At 39.9% G+C, this 21,617-nt stretch overlaps 1 protein-coding gene across 1 annotated transcript; it reads right to left on the bottom strand.

Annotated features, from left to right (window-relative positions):
- Window positions 1–1,446: 1,446 nt before the first annotated feature.
- rheb (Ras homolog, mTORC1 binding) lies at window positions 1,447–11,981 on the bottom strand. Its single transcript, XM_083907915.1, has 8 exons — window positions 11,699–11,981; window positions 8,670–8,741; window positions 5,016–5,083; window positions 4,767–4,849; window positions 4,613–4,669; window positions 4,356–4,403; window positions 4,086–4,167; window positions 1,447–2,163 (listed from the first exon to the last, which is right to left on the bottom strand). Exons 1-8 carry the CDS (start codon window positions 11,748–11,750, stop codon window positions 2,071–2,073), a joined length of 555 nt encoding a protein of 184 aa, XP_083764041.1. The 5' UTR covers window positions 11,751–11,981; the 3' UTR covers window positions 1,447–2,070.
- Between the last annotated feature and the right edge of the window lie 9,636 nt (window positions 11,982–21,617).

The raw sequence follows: 21,617 nt of genomic DNA, 5'->3' as shown, positions 1-21,617 counted from the left end.
ACATTTTCCAACATTATTAGAGCAAATGATGGGAATATGGAGAGTAAACATTTACAAATATACAGGAACAAACCGCAATGAAATTACAGTTGATAGTTTTAATCCAGGAGGTACTAATCTTGTTAAATGTTTATTGGACATTACTGGATACAGACCAATAAGTGTAAACAAAAATACTGGGTATTTACCTGGTTTCTATATGGTGAATTTTAGTGTATTATTGGGTTATAAGCTGGTAATAAGCAGGTAGCTACAGCCCCCAATTACTAGCTATTTACCCAGTAAATATATGGTAACAGAAATGTGTTACTTGGTATTAACCTGTAATTAGAAGGTAAGAACAATGGCCAAAATACTGGGTAATTACCCAGTAAATTATAAAGCGTTATTATATTAATGCTTAAATAACATTATATTAACGTTTATATTACTTAACACTAAACTGTAGAACTGCAATCTGGTCATTAATGTTATTACAAATGGGATTTCTTTCTGTTTTTTTTTCCTTTGGCGGCCCTCAGTTCAAAGTTGGGTTCCTAAATTGGCCCTCGGGTATCAAAACTTTGAGAACCCCTGGTGTAGATGATAGTCTTCAGTTGCTGCTGATTTTGCTGACGGTGAACAGACTAGGATTTAGCCGCAGGAGACGTCCTGCAAAAGTGGATCGGCAACGGGAGTTTGTGCGTCGTGATTTCTTGGCGATTGTGCTGAAACTTTCTTGAACTTTGTGGTCGGGTCTTTTGTCTTGCTTTGTGTTTTGGGTTCTGGAATTAACCAAGTGGATTTCTACTGCTGGGCGAGCTGAGCCCAGTGGATAAGATGATCCTGATTTCTACTGAACTGTGACTGTCTACTGGAATCTACTAGGACTGTGATTGCCAGCGTTAAAGAACCCACATTACGGACTATTTCTTTTAATTCATTTTCTCACTGGACTGAAAATCAAATCAAATTGTGCAGTCTTATTTTCAATTAAGGTGTGGTTAAGGGAAGACACCTGTTATATTGATACTATAGTTGAGAGGTGATTTTATTTATTTATTTTAAGATTTTAATTTTTGATGTTGTGAATACAAAAGGTGTCTCATATTGTTAAATGAATATTTAGGAACCACAGTACAAACTACAGCAGGTCATTATATCTAATAATCCATCACAGGGAATGAGAGCATTTCAGTTTTACATAATTATCACGTTTCCCTGTTCTAGTTGTTCATTTTCAGAATTTGTGTATGGACTAGAAAAGCACTCGGAGAGCACAGACCTCCGCCAAGGCGGCTCTGATCTAGAATAATCACAACCATCAGTATAGTAATAGTCCATGCTGGAGCCTGATTTACATAACCACTTTTTGCTTTAATGATTACAATCAAAAACATTTGTACAACATTTTCAACATTAGAAAATGGATGCAGGTTTTTATTTTTATTTTTTGGGGGGATGGGGGGGGGGGGGGAGGCTGGGGCTGACAGTAACTGCTATGCAAAACAAACTGAGGGACAGAGAGGTGGACACTGCGTGGAGAGGAAGTAGAAAAACAGCCAAACAGCTGGCCATGTATCAGAAGAAATGTCTGTGTTCAACTAAACCATTATCGGAGCATTTGCATGGCTGACACGACTTTTCCCCCCCGTACGTCTCCGAGTACTACTTTAAATTGATAGGGGTTTGTAGCGTACATGGGAGCTGCATAATGAGAGGCGAAGATGCATCGGGCCAATACTGCCTTTGGCCTGAGTTGCGGTTCTTTTTCTGATACACCCAAAAATGACATTCTGCGTTTTTTTGCACCAGTGCCCAACACAGAGAGGGAGGAAGTGGGAAATATAAGATGAAGGAGCCACCACTCTTTTTTTCAAACACATGAAGAAAAACAAGGATGACCAAAAGGGAATAGGAAATACTGATAAATAACAGTGGATTCAGAGCCATAAATAGACAATATTGGATATTTAGGACTCTTGGGGGGTGGGGGGTGGAGTCAGCTGAGGTGGAAGAAAACTGGCAGCTAGCCTTCAAGTAACGGGATATCCCAGTGCAGTGTCCTGTGTGTGTGTTGATTGGGCGGCTCTACATCATGGAGCAGGATGTCTTTCCCGGCTGCACACCACCATCCATCTTCTCTGCCTCCAGGATCATCCTCCGGAAAACTTCCACAGCCGTCTGAGGGAAAAAAAGACACACACAAACACACAGGATTCTGTCACATGTCTTAGTCACACCACTTTGACTTTTTTTTACTAGCAGCACACACTGGATTGTCGATTCTACGCACAGCAAGAGCCAACAGAGATGGCATTGTTCGCATGTGCAATTAGACAGAGCCTTACATCACTGCTTTGCTAACTTGATTTGAAGCATATTAGCCAACTTCCTGAATGTCCAACTTAGAAAGACGGTTTCGAATAAAAGGACTTCTGTCGCACATGCTGCATGGCCATGTTGATCGTGACCAGTATAGGTTTTCTCTAGATTTAAATGAATAAACAGATTGCTGCTTTACTGGAAACTGGGGGGGCATCATATAAAGCTGCAATATGTAATATTATTCATTTATGAAGTTGATATGGAAAACTTTTCAGTCATCTAAATGTAGGAGATCGGGAGCAATATAAGTTTGAATGTTTTAAAAGTCAAATATGGTCTTCTTCTTTCAGCTTCCCCCTTTAGTGGTCGCCACAGTGGATGATCTGCCTCCATCCTGCCCCTTGTGTCCTCTTTTTGTACACCAACTGTCATGTCCTCCTTATGTCAAATATTATATCTAACTTCAACACCCGGCTCTTTAGCTGCAAACAGTCAGCCAACAGTCAAATGACTTGTTCTTGCCGCGTTTCCACTACATCCGTCTCAGCTCGCTTCGCCTCGGCACGGTGTGAATGTGAATCATTAGAATCAGTTGAGTAAAAAGATTTGTTCAGTACTTTCTGCGCCTCCTGACGCAGTCACTGGACTGAAATACAGCAGCAGGATTCGTGATGTGGGCTCGCTGGTTGCAATCGCAGCCTTTCAGCAGCGCTGTCGCTAAATACAGCAGTCAAATGATGAGAGTTTAGACATTTCCTTGGTAATTGTTGGAGATTAACCCACGTTTTTTAGGATTGTTAAGTCTTTTTTACGGCACTCGTCTGAAGACGTCACGCATAGTATCAGCTCAGCTTGCTTGGAACCTCGCCAGAGCAGGTACTAAAAAAAAAATACCAGGTACTATCAGCAAAATAACTGTGCCGTGCCGAGGCGAGGCGTGCTGCGCTAGTTTAGTGTTGAATCGACAACAAGCCATTATTGTCTCCATTATCTCTATATAGCTCATCATTGATTGTATTAATGGCTTTGCTGTTGACTCATGTAATCAGATATTCTTAGGGGTCAGCCTTAAAGCCCAACTTTGACTTTTGCTTTTTTTTCTCTACGGACCTTCAGAGTACATAGTTTTATGACACCACCGTAAACATTAAAAGAGTGACAGTGATCACCTCATACATAAACTTATCCATTGTTACAATGAAAACACTGATTATTGCATCTTTACTACTCTTTATAGGCCTTCACACATACTGTATTTTGGTCCTGACTGACTTGTGATATTAAGGGTGAATTCCAATTCCTTGCTTAACTCTCAATCTCAAAAATATGCGCTCCCGCTAGTGCAAGTACTGTCCCACCTCTTCAGGCTTTTGTCCATCTCTGCCCTAATGGCACTACAGATTACAATATCATCTGGAAACAACATAGTCCAAGGAGACTCCTGCTTGAAGAGTCAACGAAGGAGCTATTTTGATCCAGTAAAATGCAGTCTCCGACTGCTTTAGCAGGCCCACAGCAGCTATCAAGCAGCTTGACTTTTTATGAAACCAGCTGGTAAGGAGACGAGTTGCCTATGACATTTCCATTGTTGCCTGCCAAAATGGCGTTGCTTGGGTTATCTATGTTGGTTTGTTGTTTCTAACCATATCCATATCCATAAGCAGCTCTATTTGTTTGCTGAATAATACCTTTCCAAATAGATACATATGTATATAGGCATTAATAACAATCACTACCAAAATGAATGGTGATATTACCTGTACACCCTCAACTCTTACCTGGTTCTCTTTAGCTGAGGACTCCATGAAGGCAGCGTTCCAGGAATCAGCCAATGCTTTACCCTCCTCACAACTGATTACACTGTTGAACAAGCACACACACGGACATCAGGAGAAAAACGGAAACAGTACACAACAAGATCGCAGCATCACATCAGAAATGCTCTCAGTAAATGTTTTCTCTGCAATTATAGAAAAAAGGACAGAGGTCATGCTTAAGTCTTGTGCTTTCATCCTGTTAAGGCACAGTTTGTGTCTGCTTGGACGTACCGCTCCATATGTAGGTCATTCTTGTTCCCGACGAGCATAATTGGTACTCTGCATTGGAAGAAATGAACGGTACAGTGACATTTATGCACGATTAATTATCACGATATACTTGTTTCCCAAACATTTTCCACAGTGACGATTTCTAAAGATGGCACCTATTGTGACACCACAATATGAATGTTAAACACCTCATTTTGAATTGGTAACATCATAAAATCACCGCAGTAGACCGTGAAATGAGTTTAGGAGATACTCACTGAACTTTCCCCACCATGTCCAACAGTTTTTCATGGATAACTTGTACAACTTCAAAGCTGCAAGAAATAAGAGTAGAATTTCTCATTTTTCTGCTTTAACCAAAACCACACAGAAAATATTAGATATTGATTAAGCATGATTTTTAAAGTATACCTTTTATTAGATGTGACTGAATAAACCAGAATGTAACCATTGATATCTATGGAGTACGTCTGTGGGAAGATAGAGTACTCATCCTGTGAAGAGAAATGGGAGAAAAATGGTTGAAGAAATGAATCATCATATTGATCAACTAATGACGCCAAATTAACTTCAAACTAGGAAACAACTTCATGACACCGACACTGTATTCATATACAAATCAATAAAGCCTTTACAGGGCTATTAAAATGCCCTGCATACCTGTCCTGCCGTGTCCACCAGCTGAAGATGGTACTCTTGTCCATTTATTGTGATCATTTTCGTAAAAGCTGCAAAGAAATGAGAAATTAACCAACAGAAAAGGATGCATTTTAACATATTGAGGTGAAGGCGCGTACAGTGCACAATAGTCTGTCGCGTGCTCATCATTCTACACGTTGAGTCTGTTATGGATCCATTTCTGCATGCATGGCACCACTGTGGACATTCGGCACAGGTACAGTATGTCGATATCTGCCAGGATCTCCAGCAGGACTGAGGGATGCAGTCTCCGATGCATGGCAGTGATAATGCTGACGGCTCACTTTATTGAGACCATCCAAGGAATATTTATATGTGGAGGTAGACCACACATTTGAGAAAGGCAAGTAAGTTGTGGTGTGTGTGAGTAAACATGCTTGGTGAAGACAGAAACAGCCTGCAGGTACATTTAGACTCAAATCTCTGGAGTGTCTGGGAATATGTGTGTTTAGGAGGTTGATGGATGACCCTGTGTTCTCCCCTCCAGCAACTCAGTCTGTTGAAAGTAGCTTCAAGCAAGGTTCCTCTCTAAGTCAGGGATGTCAAGTCCTGCCGTGGACCAATCAGAGAGTCAGCAGGGAACTGGTGAAATCAGCAACTGCTGTGTTTGGACACTTTGGTTCAGGGCAAACACTTCAGAATTATTTAGAGTTAAAATAGTAAATCACATTATTTTTTTCTTCATTAAGATGTGAAATTACAGTTATTTACTTGGATTCCTGAACAGAAAACTACATTTTGGTGGTTGAATATTATGCTTGATTCATTTCTGACTCAGAGAAGCCCAGTGGGCCGGCTCAAATTTGGGGAAAAAAAGGTGAATTCAGTTTGTCATAAATTAATATAATGACCCAACAACCTGATTAGCATATTGTAGCTGACTTTTATATAAATATAAAAAATACTCACTGATGCGTTCATCAATGCAAGGATATTTATGGGTGTTAGAGGTTGCAGGTTTAAATCCTAGATAAACCAACGTTTGGCAAATAAAAGATTTGTGCTGCTGAATTGAATGAAATTTTACTGACGCTTTACTGAGCATTAACACAAAAGCTGATTTGTCGATGTGTCAAGTCAACAACCACTGACAACCTCCCTCTCCCTGTGTGTAAGCTTGCGTACACAATGCAAATGTATGGCTGGCCCAGTCGAGGTTACCACCACACACCCAATATATATTTATAGTAATGTTTTATGTATGCCAAGCTTATTGTTTTATCCAATATGCTTCATGTATTAATAATGCTTAATACTCATAATGCTTTATACAATAAAGTATGAAGTAGTAAAGAATGTTGACACCCTGGGAGCTGGTGTATTCGATCCTATGACCTTCCTGTAAGTCCACCTACTTCACCACTGGGCTACCACTACTATTCTTTTCTGATACGTGTCAGAAGATTTAACGATTAGATTAGATTAGAAAGAGAAAAAAAACGCAAAAGAAGATGTAGGCTGTAATAATGCCGGTTGGTGGTTGGAACGTCGGTGTGGTGCATGTCATGTTACCCGACGTGTACTGGAAACTCTTCTATTCTGCGCATGTGCTTCCTCGACCACTGACGCTCGGACACCTCTCTCGCTGCTCAGTCCAGGATGATGCAACCGATCGCAACCGAACTGTGAGCTCAGCTCATGGATGTATTGGCTCAACCAGAGACAGTTTGATATTGTACTCCTCAAAGTCTCTGCAGGCATAACTTCGAGCGATCACGAGTGGCTTTTCTCAGGCTCAACAGATTAGATCACAGATAAACTCAGCTGTCAGATGTACTCAGAACTGTTTTTAATCGTGAGTGTGAGAAATCCGAGGTGTGGCTTGAGAGCGTGAGAAGTCAATCAAATGCGTGCGTCTCACGGCCAATGAGTTGGCAGCTATGCCACCACTACACCAGTGTTTTCACACCAAACTCCTGTGCACTTACACACAGCACTCACCACATACAATCACTCAAAGTCAATTATTTCTCAGCAAAATTATCTATTTAAATTAGTTATTATTGACGGCGTTAACGTAAACCCATTTTTAAGTCGTCAATGTTTTTTTATCGCAAGATTAATGTTCATTTTGGCCAAGGAAGTTTTGTAGTTTTTTTCACACGCTGTTGCAACAACTAGTAACGTTAAAGACTAGATCTGGTGTAGAAACACCACACCACATCTAGCTAGACCGGAAACAAAACAACAGGCACGCTGCACACTCTTGTTTGGGCTTGCGAGCCGGTCAAAGAGTAGTAGGCTAACATTACGTTTTGAGTGGATGGCAAGCGATGTGCGCTTTTCTGTGTCCAAGCGGGCTCTCCGTATCCAACAGAGCCTGGATCATTTCTCGACGCACTCCCCACATCCAAGTAATTATGTATGCGGTAATACCAACCAAGATGACAGACCCCCCGAACCGTAGTAAGGAGACCGAAGACCGCTTGCTTGGTCGAGGAAGCACATGCGCAGAACAGATGGAGTTTCCAGTACAGGTCGGGTAACATGACATGCACCACACCGACGTTCCAACCACCAAATATAATGTAAAATAAAGGTAACTACTCTGTAACATATTGCTAAATAACTTTCTGTATTTATGACTTATTCAAGTTACAAATATGATGCATTATAGATGTAACCCGGTCCACGGTGGTGTTTCCTGACAAACAAACAGATTTAAAAGTCTGTATCTGGTCGGGTCAGACCTGCTCACGCACCTTCAGCATGCACTGCTTCAAAAACACACCCTCAGAATAAGACTTTGAAGCACGGCTGATTTCTGCAGACACAATAAAGCTAGCTTTCACTGTCTCATCTTTTTTGGTTGTGGCTTTTGTGAACACATTCTGCTGCGATCACAATCTCAATCTTAGGGTTACCCTAACCCTGACCCCCCCGGGTCTTGAGTTTGACACATGTGCATTAATGCGATTCAATATTTGAATCATTTGACAGCACTAATTTAAATGTTACCAACATGTTCAATGAGCAACATCAGCACACCACCATCACCATATATTTTTTTAAATAAATCTACTGCAATGTCTGAAATTGTCTGTATGTCTATGTGTATATATATATATATGTATATATATATATATACATATATATGCACGCACACGCACACACATATAGCCCAGTTTGGGAATCACTTCACTACACCGACCGTGTGGACCCGCTATGTAAAATATTCTTGTAAAAGCCATCCTCGAGACAGGTATTGCAAAAATTAACGTGTATTACATCAAGTAGCATTAAGAGCCTTGCCTAAGGGCCCACACTGTGTCAGGCCTGCCCTGACCAGGATTTTAACCCCAGCCCTCAACACCAAGGGCAGTAGACTATACCACCAAGCTATACCAGTTGCATATATACACATGATACTATTATACATGCATCGGACAACTGCGAACCATGAATACATATATAAATAATCCATATCAATGCATACAGGCCAGATAACAGAACACAAGACACAGTCAAATATTAACATTTTTTGTAACAAAACCTTAAAATTATGACGAGATGTTATATGTTGTGTTACAGTACTGTTGGATTAAACTCACTACACGGATCACAACATGAGACACACAGGATCTGGATGTAACAGTTCGCTCATTTCCCACTTACTGTTTTCTATTGTTGGATCGTAGGAATCAACAAACTGGCCTTCCACAAACTGAATTGTCAAAGATGACTTTCCTGTAAAAAAAATCACACACACAAGAAATAAATCATAAACAGACCCTTTATACTGATTTATCATCCTTTTTTTTTTTTTTTTACCAATTATTATTATTCCATCTACATACAGGCATATACAGTGCAGAGTGAAAAAAGGCATTATGAAAATATCAACAATAGTAGTTTTGAAATAAAAGTCGAGCAAACAACTTAATGATCCAGCGTATAAGGATTGTGAAATGTAGGGAGAGTAGCTAATGTTGCTGAAGTGATTTATGAATGGAATTTTGTCCAACAAAAATGAAATCAGCAAAGGCTAAAACACTGATGTCCCAGAGCTCCATTTGGGCTGTGGAGTGTTTGAGCAAATCACATGCTTTGATAGGCTAGCACGTGCATTGGTTAGCACTTCTGCTGCTGCTTGGAACTTCTGCTACACACAAAGCATCAAACTCACAACAACAATGCATTTTGGCAAAACTTGATGAACTTGAGATAAGACACTCCTTTACCATAAGACCAATGACTATAATTTCAGAATTCTGGAAGGCCGGAGCAACCTCACCAACCCCGACATGGGATTCCAGGATGGCTGCCACCGGTACTATTACTATTAACCACACTTCTGTCATATTTGTTACACAGTAAATCAATTGTGTTGCTTTGCTGTTAGTGTGTGCAAAAATACAATGCTTTTATCGACTGGTATTGCTAACAATATTTAGCCCAAGACACTTTTGCATCCATTTCCCCCCCCCCCCCAACTTCTCAAGCGCTCGGTCAACTTGGCGGTGAGTGACGTTACTCCCATGTCCAACCTTTAACTTCAGATGTTAATAGAACCCATCCCTCCCCCATGCATGTCGGGGAACTTTAGTGGCCCTCACATATCAGAAATAATACTGTTCTTTATCATTTCTGTAGTAAGATTTCACACACTGTTCAGGCTGCGATGGAAACATGGCAAACACAATAGCAGAGCAGGTCCTAGCCTAAAACACATTTATACTGTGTTCCATTTACAGCAAAATGTGCAAGTTCCCAGCCAGCATGTCCAATGTGGGCCCCATAAGGGTTATATTTGGGCTGAAAATATGGGTCCCAAGAGGGATGGTCCATTTCCATGGTGGCCCCACCCATGTTTGGCTTCCCCACTGGGGCCCATGTTACCGAAATCATATTGGACCTGCATAATTGACCAACTTTAAGTTCATGCCTACCCAGGTGTCCTGGAAAGGCTATATAATGGGTGTGAGCTTAAAGGCAAACATGTGTGGAGCTACCTTGGAAACCATTTTTTGGTCAAAAATTAAACAATACTATGTGCACGACCTTTTCCTGTGGAAAAAAAAAGTAAACGGTAAAAGTAGCGGTGTTTGTATAGTGGAAGCCATTTTTGGAATCCAGTGTCAGGATTTGTGAGGTGGCTCTGACTTTCACCTACACCTTTTCCAAGATCAAATTCAAGCACTTTCAAGGCTATTTGTAATGCCTTTCCAGCACCTTGCAGCTGTGGTAAATTAATATGAAAAACTACACATACACGAAAGACAAATTTATGTATTCCTCCATCTAATATTCAGCCAAAAAGCAATGTTTATAAAATAAATAAATTCCGTATTTCAAACATTTTCAGCACTATCCAAAACTTCAAGCACTTTTCAAGCCTTAAAAACAAAACTGTGCATCACGGGGCGATGGTGGATCAGTTGTCGGGCAAATAGTCCTTGAACTGGGAGGCTGTGGATTCAATTCCCACTCTGCTAGTCTACATGCTGATGTGTCCTTGGGCAAGACGTGAGATAGAAAATGCACTGCACATAGATGCATTGCATGAATGTCAAAAACTGTAGTATAATGCAGCCTTGCTGGTCATCAAGACCAGAAAAGCACTTTATAAATACAGATCATTTAACATTGCATTTTGGAAGGGCTGGGGGAAAGAATTGAAAGTGCACTAGTATACTCAGAGCAGGCATGTTTGAAGACCTCTATATGGACCTCCACACATTATTGTTTCATTAATTCCTATCACAGATGGGAATTTTCTACACAGCAGGGAATATTATTTCCTTTAAGTGCACCCTTTGGGACACTGTGTATAGGGGCACATCCATAGGAAACAAAGTTGCAAGGGTATCTTATACAACACTGCATCACTTCTCTCCACATATTAATGGCATCCAGAAGGGCACTGACTACAAATATATATATATATATAAATGGCTCGCTCCAGGGCCACAAAAAGTCAACTATTGTTATTTGAAAGTGATTATCCACTCCTTAAAAACTAGGATATTGGGTAATATATTATATATTACACACTGGACCTTTAATATCATAAACTGTAAAGCCTGAGAACCTGTTTACAGTTAATACTGTATCAATTCACTATGGAGTAGAGTCAGCCATGTTGAACACAACACTCAGTCCCAGTGGGAATGAAACAAATCTTATTGCATGGGTGTTGTTTTATTGCTACTGTCTGCAGGGCCTGCAGTCACGTGCCATTTAGCCATCTTCACCATCCTTTTAGCGCATTCTTTGCTTCAAAAATAAAAGTGCACACGCACACACACACACACACACACACAGTAATGCGTCAAATCCAGTGGTCCTCCATCAGGGCCTGGAGATGTAACAGCGTGGAACTCCCATGTTTTAAGAATCAACGTCTTATCTCGTACACACGAAGGAAGGTGACTGACACCTCGCTGAAGGCCATGATGTCTCACCTGGAGCTGCTCACTCTCGCGCTCGTCTGAGATGCTGCTCCCTGTAATTTAAGTCCATTATAGGAGGCGTAGACGCTTCTCAAAATGGACTGACACTGACCCGAAAAGGCCTCTCCGTCACATCCACATCCCAGACAGCTCAGGTGTAACGTCTCCCCTCTCTCTCTCTCTGACACACACACACACACACACAGACAGACACACACACACACACACACTGATGTGTGGTTAGATACTCACCTACGGATCTGTACCCGAGGATGGCGATCTTCCGTGACTTGGGCTGCGGCATATCTCGTCCTGGTTATCGCATCTAGTCCTCGGGCTGTACCGCAACCTCCAACCGGAATGGCATCCAAGTCCAAGGGGGCGCAGAGCTACGACATACAGCCTCCAGTGGAGCGCGGGAGAAAAGGCCCTCGACACAGCTTTTGTTTAAAAAAATAAACGTTATTTCAGGTCATTGGGAGAAAAAAAAGACATGGAGTATCTGTGAATCTACAGTAACTGCGTCACTCCCCTTTGCGATGTCATGAATTAGTAATTGATGCTCTTCGCTGATTGGCTGCGGGCTGGAAAAAAGGTGGGCTCTGGTGCCTGTTGTAAAGCTCTGATTGGACAAAGTATCTGTCCGTCCGGGAGCAGTGCAGAGTCTCTGAGACGTGATTGGCTGTTAGGGACACTATGACGTAATGCTGTGGATGGCTGCAGTGTCATTCATGCTGTGTGTGTGTTTAGGGTCAGGGAGCAGGTATACAGGCCTGAGGAGGAGGAGGAGGAGGAGGAGGAGGAGGACGAGACCTGACATATCAATAAATAAATAAATAAATAAATACATAAATAAATGCATAAATTAATATATACAGGAATCAATAAATTAATGCACAAATACATGCATAAATACAGAAATAAATGCACAAATAAATACAGAAATAAATAAATATAGGTGAACATAAATGTAGAAATAAATATAAAGCATTTATTTATTTATTTATGAATTTCTATATTTATTTATGTATTTATTTATTTAGTTGTGTATTTATTTATTTATGTATGCATTTATTTGTGTATTTATTTATGCATTTATTGGTGCATTTATGTATTTATTCCTGTATTTATTTATTTATTTATGCATTTATTTGTTTATGTATGCATTTATTTGTGTATTTATTTATTTATTTATGCATTTATTGGTGCATTTATGTATTTATTCCTGTATTTATTTATGTATTTATTTGTTTATGTATGCATTTATTTGTGTATTTATTTATTTATTTATGCATTTATTTATGCATTTATTTATTTATTTATTGATATGTCAGGTATGGTCCTCCATAGAGGAGGAGGAGGAGGATGTGCACATTATCTTTGATTTAGACACTGTAGTAATGTTGTGATTAAAGAGACAATGGAAGCTATTCAACTATCAAACGTTATCTCGGTCAATTTCTGCTGGAAAATGTCACTTGACTGTAATTACAGCAGAATTAGCCTATTCTATTTATATCAGCAGTGGGTCAGTCTACAGCCACTGCCATGTCAGACGGCTAGGTTTTTACAGTAGCCCACATGGACAAAATAAACATCTTTTAAGCTACATACATCATATTCTGCATCACACTTGGAAGGACAGGGGGAGCTGGTGAGGGAAATTCAGAGGCAACATGTGACTTTATCAATAAATGCTGCTAAATTTTACACACACTGGCTTTCACCTAACTTTTAATGAAGCTTTACTTATTTCCTTGTCCTTTTTATTTGAAGCTTTTATTTTGTTTTATTATTTGACACCGTTCATACTCAAAACAAAAATATAAACACAAGCTTGAAATGGTGAACAGAAATAGAATGTCATGACATTCGCTCAGATTCTCGATGCATTTGTGTATGGAATGATTTGTTTTGCTCAAACCCAGTAGTCCAGTGTCACTTGGTCACTCCTATTGACTACAATCTCAGATTGAGTATTTTAACTCGCCAGAGTCATGGAGCATGGCAGAGTGGTGGTCAATATGCGTGACCAGTACACAGACACTCCTTATGGTCTGGTCAATAAAAGGGCACACCAAAATGTGGACTTTTGTCACTTGGCAATTATGCCACAGATGTCACAAATCATGAGGGAGCGTGCCATTGGCATGCTGAGTGCTGGGTTGAGACATGTCACCTGTCGAACACCTTTGGGATGTTCTGGATAGGCGTGTCCGCCAGCGGGTTCCATGTTCCAGTTCCCCAGAACGGCCGCCAACTTCAAGTGGCTCTGCAGGAGGAATGGGGGCAACATCCCCCAGGCCACGATCAACAACCTGGTGATGTCCATGTGTCGCCAGTGTACCGCTCTGCGTGAGGCTAATGGTGGACACACGTTATTGAGGTTTGTGAACTTGGATCATCGACCCCCATTGTGTTCTTCCTGCCATTACTCCAGAACTTTTGTTTTGAAATTGATCCTAATGCTCGCTAATTAAAGCCATTTTGTTGATAAAGTTGTACTGTTATTTTTGGATAGTTACCATTTTTTATGACATAACAATAACTTTTTCTGAGTGCGTTTATATTTTTGTTGAGTGTATTTGAAATGGATCTGTTTTATAAAATGTCTTAATTTTAGTGTCGTAGCCCTTTTGTTTCATATTGATCTGTTGCTTTATTTGGATTTACAATTGTTTGATTTTTGTTGATTATTTCATTTGATTAGTTTTTGTTTCATTCCCACAAATGTGCATATAGAATCCTGTCATAAGTCATTTAAGTATCACTGATTGTAGAGCTCTATAATGGCATGTCCTAATTTCTCTTTCTTCTGTTGTATTTGTTTTAAATGTTCATTTTTATCATACACATCATTTTAAATGACATTTCTCTCTTTGAGAAGTGTTCTATAAATATAGTCTGATTGACAAACTGCCTACAGGCGATAGCCTACAAATGATTAAAACATACAAACCAACACAAGTCTCTGTATACTTCACTTCAGAGTTTATATTTTCTACTACTTTCTTTCTTTCTCACTACTAATATTACGTTATTACTTAATTTCAGTATATCATATATATATATTAGTGTAGCTGTCACACTTCCACCTTCCTTCTGTCAGTCGTTGTGTACAATCCATCACTGTATGTCACCACAGACATGAAAACTAAACACTAACTGATACTGATACTTTAATCTGCATTTGTGTATATTTAATCGTTGCATACTACAATTGAAAAATACTTGATCCTAAACTTCAGACATTTGAGGCAAATCATTCTCAGTCCACACGGATGATGAAACACAAGTCGGTGTAAAACAGAGAACACTGAAACGAGAATATTTTGTCATTAATGAACAACCATGATCTCAGTATTGTTGGAAATGGCCCTATGGCTTAGGACATTATGTACAGTATTTGATACAGTATGCAATACTGTTCTTTTATGATGCTAATACTCTTAATAAAAATCAAATAAAATCAACGTGAAGCCCCATGATTTATCACACTTGTTCGACCCCCCCCCCCCCCCCTCCGGATCAAAGCAGATATAATGTGATTCAAAGACTGTGGTTGATTTGAGGACTTTTATGGAGTACCTACAATAACTCCCATGCCCTCTAGTGGTCAGTGGCTCACACGTTGGGAAACACTGTTTTATACTTTACATTAGAAGTGAGCGCTGATGTGTATATAACTATGAAACAGTCGTCCAATATTTAGCCTTTCTGAGGCTCTTCCATGGTTCAATAAATTTTTATTTTTTTTTATGAAAAAAGGGTCCAGTGAGTTCACTAATTTATCTTAACATAATATATTTTTAAAGTCAAATTTGATCTCTGATTTACTTTACTTTTTTTAATATGTGAACTTATTTTGTTCTGGTGGCAGTTTGACAGAATCCGAGACCAAAAACCATGGAACAAACTCACCTCAAGTTCCTTTTTAAGCTTTTGGTAATGTTTTATTTTCACAGTTTAATGAAATATTTCTTAAATAAAGACAGAAACTGGGCAAACTATAGGGATCTATAATAATAACAAAAAAGAATAAATCAAACATATTTAGTGCTATTAGACTTTCATCAAGATAAGATAAGATTCTTTTTTAGTCCCGCAGAGGAGAAATGTACGGTGTCACAGCAGCAAAGCAATAAAGGAAAAGGTAATAAATGATAAACATGCATTTTCACATCTATGAATCTACAATATAGAAGAATATCTCGTGATCAGCTTAATATTTACATGGTAAACCAAGATTGCACTTTAGTTATTGCAAATATGTTAAAAAATGTTTTTATTTGTGAAGCACTTTGTTTTGAGAAAGGTCGTATAGGAAACGATGATGATGAATTGATTTGCTGATCAAGACGATAATGTGCCATACAATCAGACAGTTTATATTGAAGAAAAAAAAACCATACGGTATGTTTTGATTGCTAGTTAGGAGCTAACTTCTGAAAAAAACATAGTTGGATATATGTCTAAATACCACAAATGAATAAGAATGAACATGTGAAGAGAACCTGCCGTGTGATTTAAATCAACTGCAGAAAAATCAGCATACACTTCTTTGGCCAGTAGATGTCCTCATAGTACCATTCAAATCTCTGTCTCGCACACGAGGAACCACCAAAAACCACCACAGGCCACTCTCATGTAACTATTATACCATGTTACCACAAAAACACCACATTCTAATTACTGTTTATGTCATTTTTCCTGTTTTTAGTTCACACAGGAAGCAACTATTCCTCACAACACAATACACACACTCTCTCTCAAAATGTGTTGGCGCCGTAGCTCAACAACCTGACACATAAATCAGGTGACACACACACACACAGACACACACACACAAAGTGCCAACACAAAGTGCCAACATTTCCACTTTATAAATCAACACAATTACAAATATCTACTTCGTGAATGACATCTAAAAAGAACTACTGGGTGCAGTACCATGAAATGTCTGCAGGTGGAGCCCGAGAGCAAAACGTGTGTGAAACACCAGGGCTGGAAAACGGGTTTTTGTACCAAATTGAGGAGCTCTGTGAAAAAAAAAACAGATTTTAGCATGTTTACAACCTAAGGAAGTGATTTGAATGAAAACAAAGTGAGGACCGGCCAAAATGACCTCACTCTGTTGGTTAAAAACCCTCACTGGTCCTCAGTATGTCGCAAGCACAAGAACACACACACACACACACACACACACACACACACACACACACACACACACACACACACACACACACACACACACACACACACACACACACACACACACACACACACACACACACACACACACACACACACCCTTCCTTTACAAAATGTTTAAATACCCCACGTCTTAATATAACTGTAACCTTAAACCGAACCGCAGGCATGCAACAATATCATAGGAGCTAAAGCCACAATTAGTGGGTTAAGCCCTGAGGCAGACACTGGTATTCAGAGCAGCGTATGGAAAGTGGTGAGAGGATGATCTTTTGCTTAAAACTCTAATTAAATTCTTCAAGAAAACTGCCGAAACTTCCACGCCGGCCATTTGAGAGGCAACACTCGTGGAATGATTATATACATTCAAGGGAAAACATAGCCCACTGGCCCAAAGGGGAGCAGTTTTGTTCCTGCCCTGTGAGCAATGAAATCCCCTGTTTTCCTGTCACGACTGGAGCTATTACTACTTAATCACAGAAATGTCCAACTCGCCATCAGTTGAGACCCAATAGTCCCCCCCCCCCCCCCACACATACACTCCTCACCACTGGCAACGAGAAATCACTGGTGTCAGCAAACGGCGATTTGTTCTGCATGACATTGGGTGTCAAAAAAAAAGAAAAGAAAAAAAACGAAGTGAAATTGCTGAAAGCACAAATACACAACCATGCACATGGACCCTGTCACTTTCTCTCTCTCTCTCTCTCTCTCAAACACATGCTCTTGGGAAAATGATGATGACCGAGAATAGGTCACACTGGTAATGCAGCCATGTTCCAGCGGGGATTACAGTGTGCTGACAAAGGCCAGCAATAAATATACCCCGCAAGAACAACAGGTGTCAGACAAGATTGTTTCACTTTAATAAAAAGGCTTACACTCGCCTCGCAGAAAATAACACATTACACACATTACTCTTTTACCGTCTCATCCCTGGCGATTGGAAAAATGTATTTTTTTAACCCCAAGAATTAAACTTGTCCCCAACAAGTCCCAGCTGTGGTTAAGGAGATGGCGTTGACAACGATGTCATGTGATCAATGCTGCAGGTTATAAAAAAAAACAAAAAAATTTTTTTAAGCTATAAATTCACAGGTTAGTGGACATGCAGCTGGAGCCTGTGTTTTGGAACCCTGGGCCCGTGGTGCCGGTGACAGCCTCTTTCAACTGACTGTGAAAGCAGCCCAGGCTCCGTTAGTATGCCAGCCTGATCGCCAGCGGAGCGAGTCAGCCACATCCTCCAGCTGGGCCTGTGCCACCAGTGGGCACCTGGACCCACTCGCAAAAACTCATGAATGCATATTCAACTCGGAGGATTGTATTTGCGCGGTATATTTCATCACACCGTCTGCACGATGCCTGAAGGACAAACCCGTTACACTTTTATTTTTGCTCATCCTTCGGACTCTCCCTACCTATTAGATGCGATGTGGCCTCTCTCTTTTTTTTGAACTGGCAGATTCACACTTCAAGCAGAGCCTCAGTCACTGGACTGTTTCCAGAGTCACAGAGCTCTGAAAGACAGCCATCGTTATCCAACTCTCACAAGGTGTCATTGTAGGGATCCAATGATTACCATATCAGCACCACATGAAACATTTATGGCTTGCTGGCAGTGATGGTCTGGCAAGCATCCTAATTTCTGGAACAGAGCTTGTCAGATCCCATTGTCTCTATAGTTGTGTGTTGGCATGAGCATAAAAAATGATCTGCCCTGAAGCTCCTGTCGAGTCACTTGTGGCCGCAATCAGAATGTAATATAGGTTTCTCCACAACACCTGACACACCACTGAGGCCTACTTCAAGCAGGCAATTTACATTTCATATCCAACTGGCAGAGTAACTACCTGTCTTCTACGCTGTTGTCCTTCTGTGCACCTGCTGATTTACTCATTTTGGTTGTCTACTTTCTAATGCCAAAAACTTCTAATCCTGAAACTATAACTGCTCTTGTCGCGTCACATGGCCGGATGATCACAACACACACAGATACACTGGTTTACACCTGGTTTAGGGGTTTAGTTATACTTTAAAAGTGCATTTTGTAATAAATCTAAAGCAACTGGCCATAAAATCCTCCTAATGTGTCACAGAGACTCAGGAATAATATTCATATAACAAACTGAACTCACCAACAACAACAGTACAGACAAAATATTTGCATTAAAAAAATATTTTACAGACTGCAAATTATGTTTTGGCATGTGGCGCCACCTACCGCCATTTACCAATCATTGCAGTCAGTAGAGTCTCAGCTGCCGAGCAACCACGGGTTGCCAGTTTCGTCAGACAAACAAAACCTAAAAGGCCTCTGTATTTTGTATTTGAATGTAGTAACCGTTTTTTGGCCACATTCTTACATATGGCACCTTTAAGAGGGGCAGCATACCAGCAAAAGTGAAAGGGAATGTCTGATTTATGGCTTGGAGACATGGCACTCTCAAAAAGACAGGAGGGAGAACTGGAAGTGGCAGAGTTGAAGATGCTGAGATTTTTGTTTGGAGTGACCAGGACACGGATTAGATATGAACACATTTGAGAGACAGTTCCGGTTGAATGGTATGAAGATGAAGGAAGAGAGACAAGGTTGAGATGGTTTGGTCATGTGCAGAGGAGGGATAGTGACTACATTGGACAAAAGATGTTGAATATGGAGCTGGAGGAAAAGAGGAAGACCACAGAGAATTGTTCATGGATGTTCAAAGTCAAAGTCATTTTTAATGTCAATTCAGCAATATATACAAGACATACTGAGAATCGAAATTACGATACTCTCAAAACCCAATGGTGTATAAATACAACAAACAGATAAATAAATATGTTTAAAACTATCTGCAAATACACATAGAACGTACATTACAGTTTTTCTCAATTGTTTACGCACATTTTTTTGGTACTTGAGACACAATGACCACAACAGGTAACTCATGCACCAACCCCCTGAACCAACTACAAGCACAATTCCTGCTTTACACTCAAATTGCAGTTGTAAAACACACTTTTTTTCAAAACACTACACACAATTCTCTGCATTTGGCACAATTTTCATGAAGAAAATCTCTTGTTTTCACAAGGAACACACTGTCATTCAAAATGTGTTACTGTGTATTTGTGTGTTTTGAGTATAAAAATAATCCATCCATTATCTACCGCTTCATCCTCCAGCGGAGGGTCGCGGGGTGACATAGGGCGATCTGCGGGGTCACACCCTGGACAGTTCGCCAGTCCATCACAGGGCCTATAAAAACAATATTCTAAAATATTTTACACACTTATGTGTGTACTGTCTGTAGTAAGTGTAACACTAAACACTGAAAAAGGCCTAAGTCATTATGATCGATGAAGAAGAAGTGTTTTCCATTCATCATAGTGTTTTACATTGATCACATCAGTGTTCAACTGGTTCTTATAAATGTCTATTGATATGATGGTTTGTGTGTGTCATTTGAAAGCAAAATACCATTTTGAGAAGAAATAACATTGTTTTAAATGATAAGTTTCATTTTGCAGGAGAATTGAGGGGTTTTGCCCATGAGGCAAGGTTTCAGAAAATGTGTTTAAACAATCGAGGAAAAACTGTAAGAGAGGATTTGATTTAACCTAATCAAATGCAGGAGTTGGTAGACAGATGATGAATAAGAGTGAATGTTGGCATCAAATACTCATCAAATCAAAACTAATGTCACCCAATAATATCTGCTGGATTTGTCAACAGGCGTTTGTTAGCTAAGCCCTTTAAAGATTTACTCTTTGTAATATCTGTTTTCTTCAAATGCTTGGCAACATCAAGCCACCATCATATATTTCTAATATCTGCTCTTATGGCACTTCATCTTGCGTAGGCTTGCAGTATTTAAAATACATTATTTTACTTACTTTTCTGAACAAGATGACTGCATTTTCCCCAAAATGTGCATATCGGTTGTACACATAAAAACGTAATAAACCTCCATTAATCAGAAAATCAAAAGCTCTTCATTGGATTTATTTGTTACTGACATAGAACAGGATATCAATTAGAAACTAATTCCTTTTTGGTAATTACTAATTCGATTTTTATGAATGTTTAATTCATCCTAACACTGTATACTTCTTTCATTGGCTGGACATGGCTTAGAAACAGTGTTTCCCAAACTTTCAATATGGGGACCAACTTTGTAAAGACGGCAAACAACCATGACCCAAATTCCAATATAAAATGTGATGAGAGCAAATTTGTGCATGATGTAGCGACTCATTTTTCAGGCGTATGTAACACCTAATATCTTTTGGAATAAGTCAAATGAATCATTTCCCAAAGATGCTTGGTAGATTCATTAAAAGCTTACATTTATGCATTTTATTTAAAACATATACACATACATCTTTACTAAAAAAAAAAAAAGGTTGTGGAAATTCAGGAAATTTCCCTCTCTAAAAATCTCCCACGACCTATTCCAAAGCCAGTCTTTGGGAAGCACTATGCTTAGAAAAATGGATAGATGCTTCCTGCCACTATATTTGTGATCCCTTGATGGTTTGAGCTGCTGAGCTGAGGCTGGTGTCTGGTCTACACATATTTTCGACACCACACATGTTAGCTGGCGTCAGGCTCTATTGCCTAACTAATGCGGCTTACGGGAGAGGTTTATTATCATCACTCGTGGGAGGGACGTGTTGAGGTTGTCAGAGTAATGAGGTCAGAGCCTGGACTCCACATCAATCAATCAATCTGACCACCGTCCTGAAGCGATGACAGTTGAGCTCGTCATGATTCCGCTATAACAGTGCTCACTGTACTCAGTAGCCTATAGCAGTCACTGTAGGAGCAGGTGAGACCCAGATAGGCTGCTCCGTGGTACTTCATCACCCTGCTTGTTGTTGTCACGGTTACAATCGGTGTGTACTCCCCATCCGCTGCATCAGCAAAGTCGGGACTGATTTGGTCACTTTGGGGCCCAGTTAGCTTTGCTCACTG

This window comes from Microchirus variegatus, assembly GCF_963457635.1.
Source record: "Microchirus variegatus genome assembly, chromosome: 21".
NCBI lineage: Eukaryota > Metazoa > Chordata > Actinopteri > Pleuronectiformes > Soleidae > Microchirus > Microchirus variegatus.
This window is presented reverse-complemented; position numbering and strand designations above follow the sequence as displayed.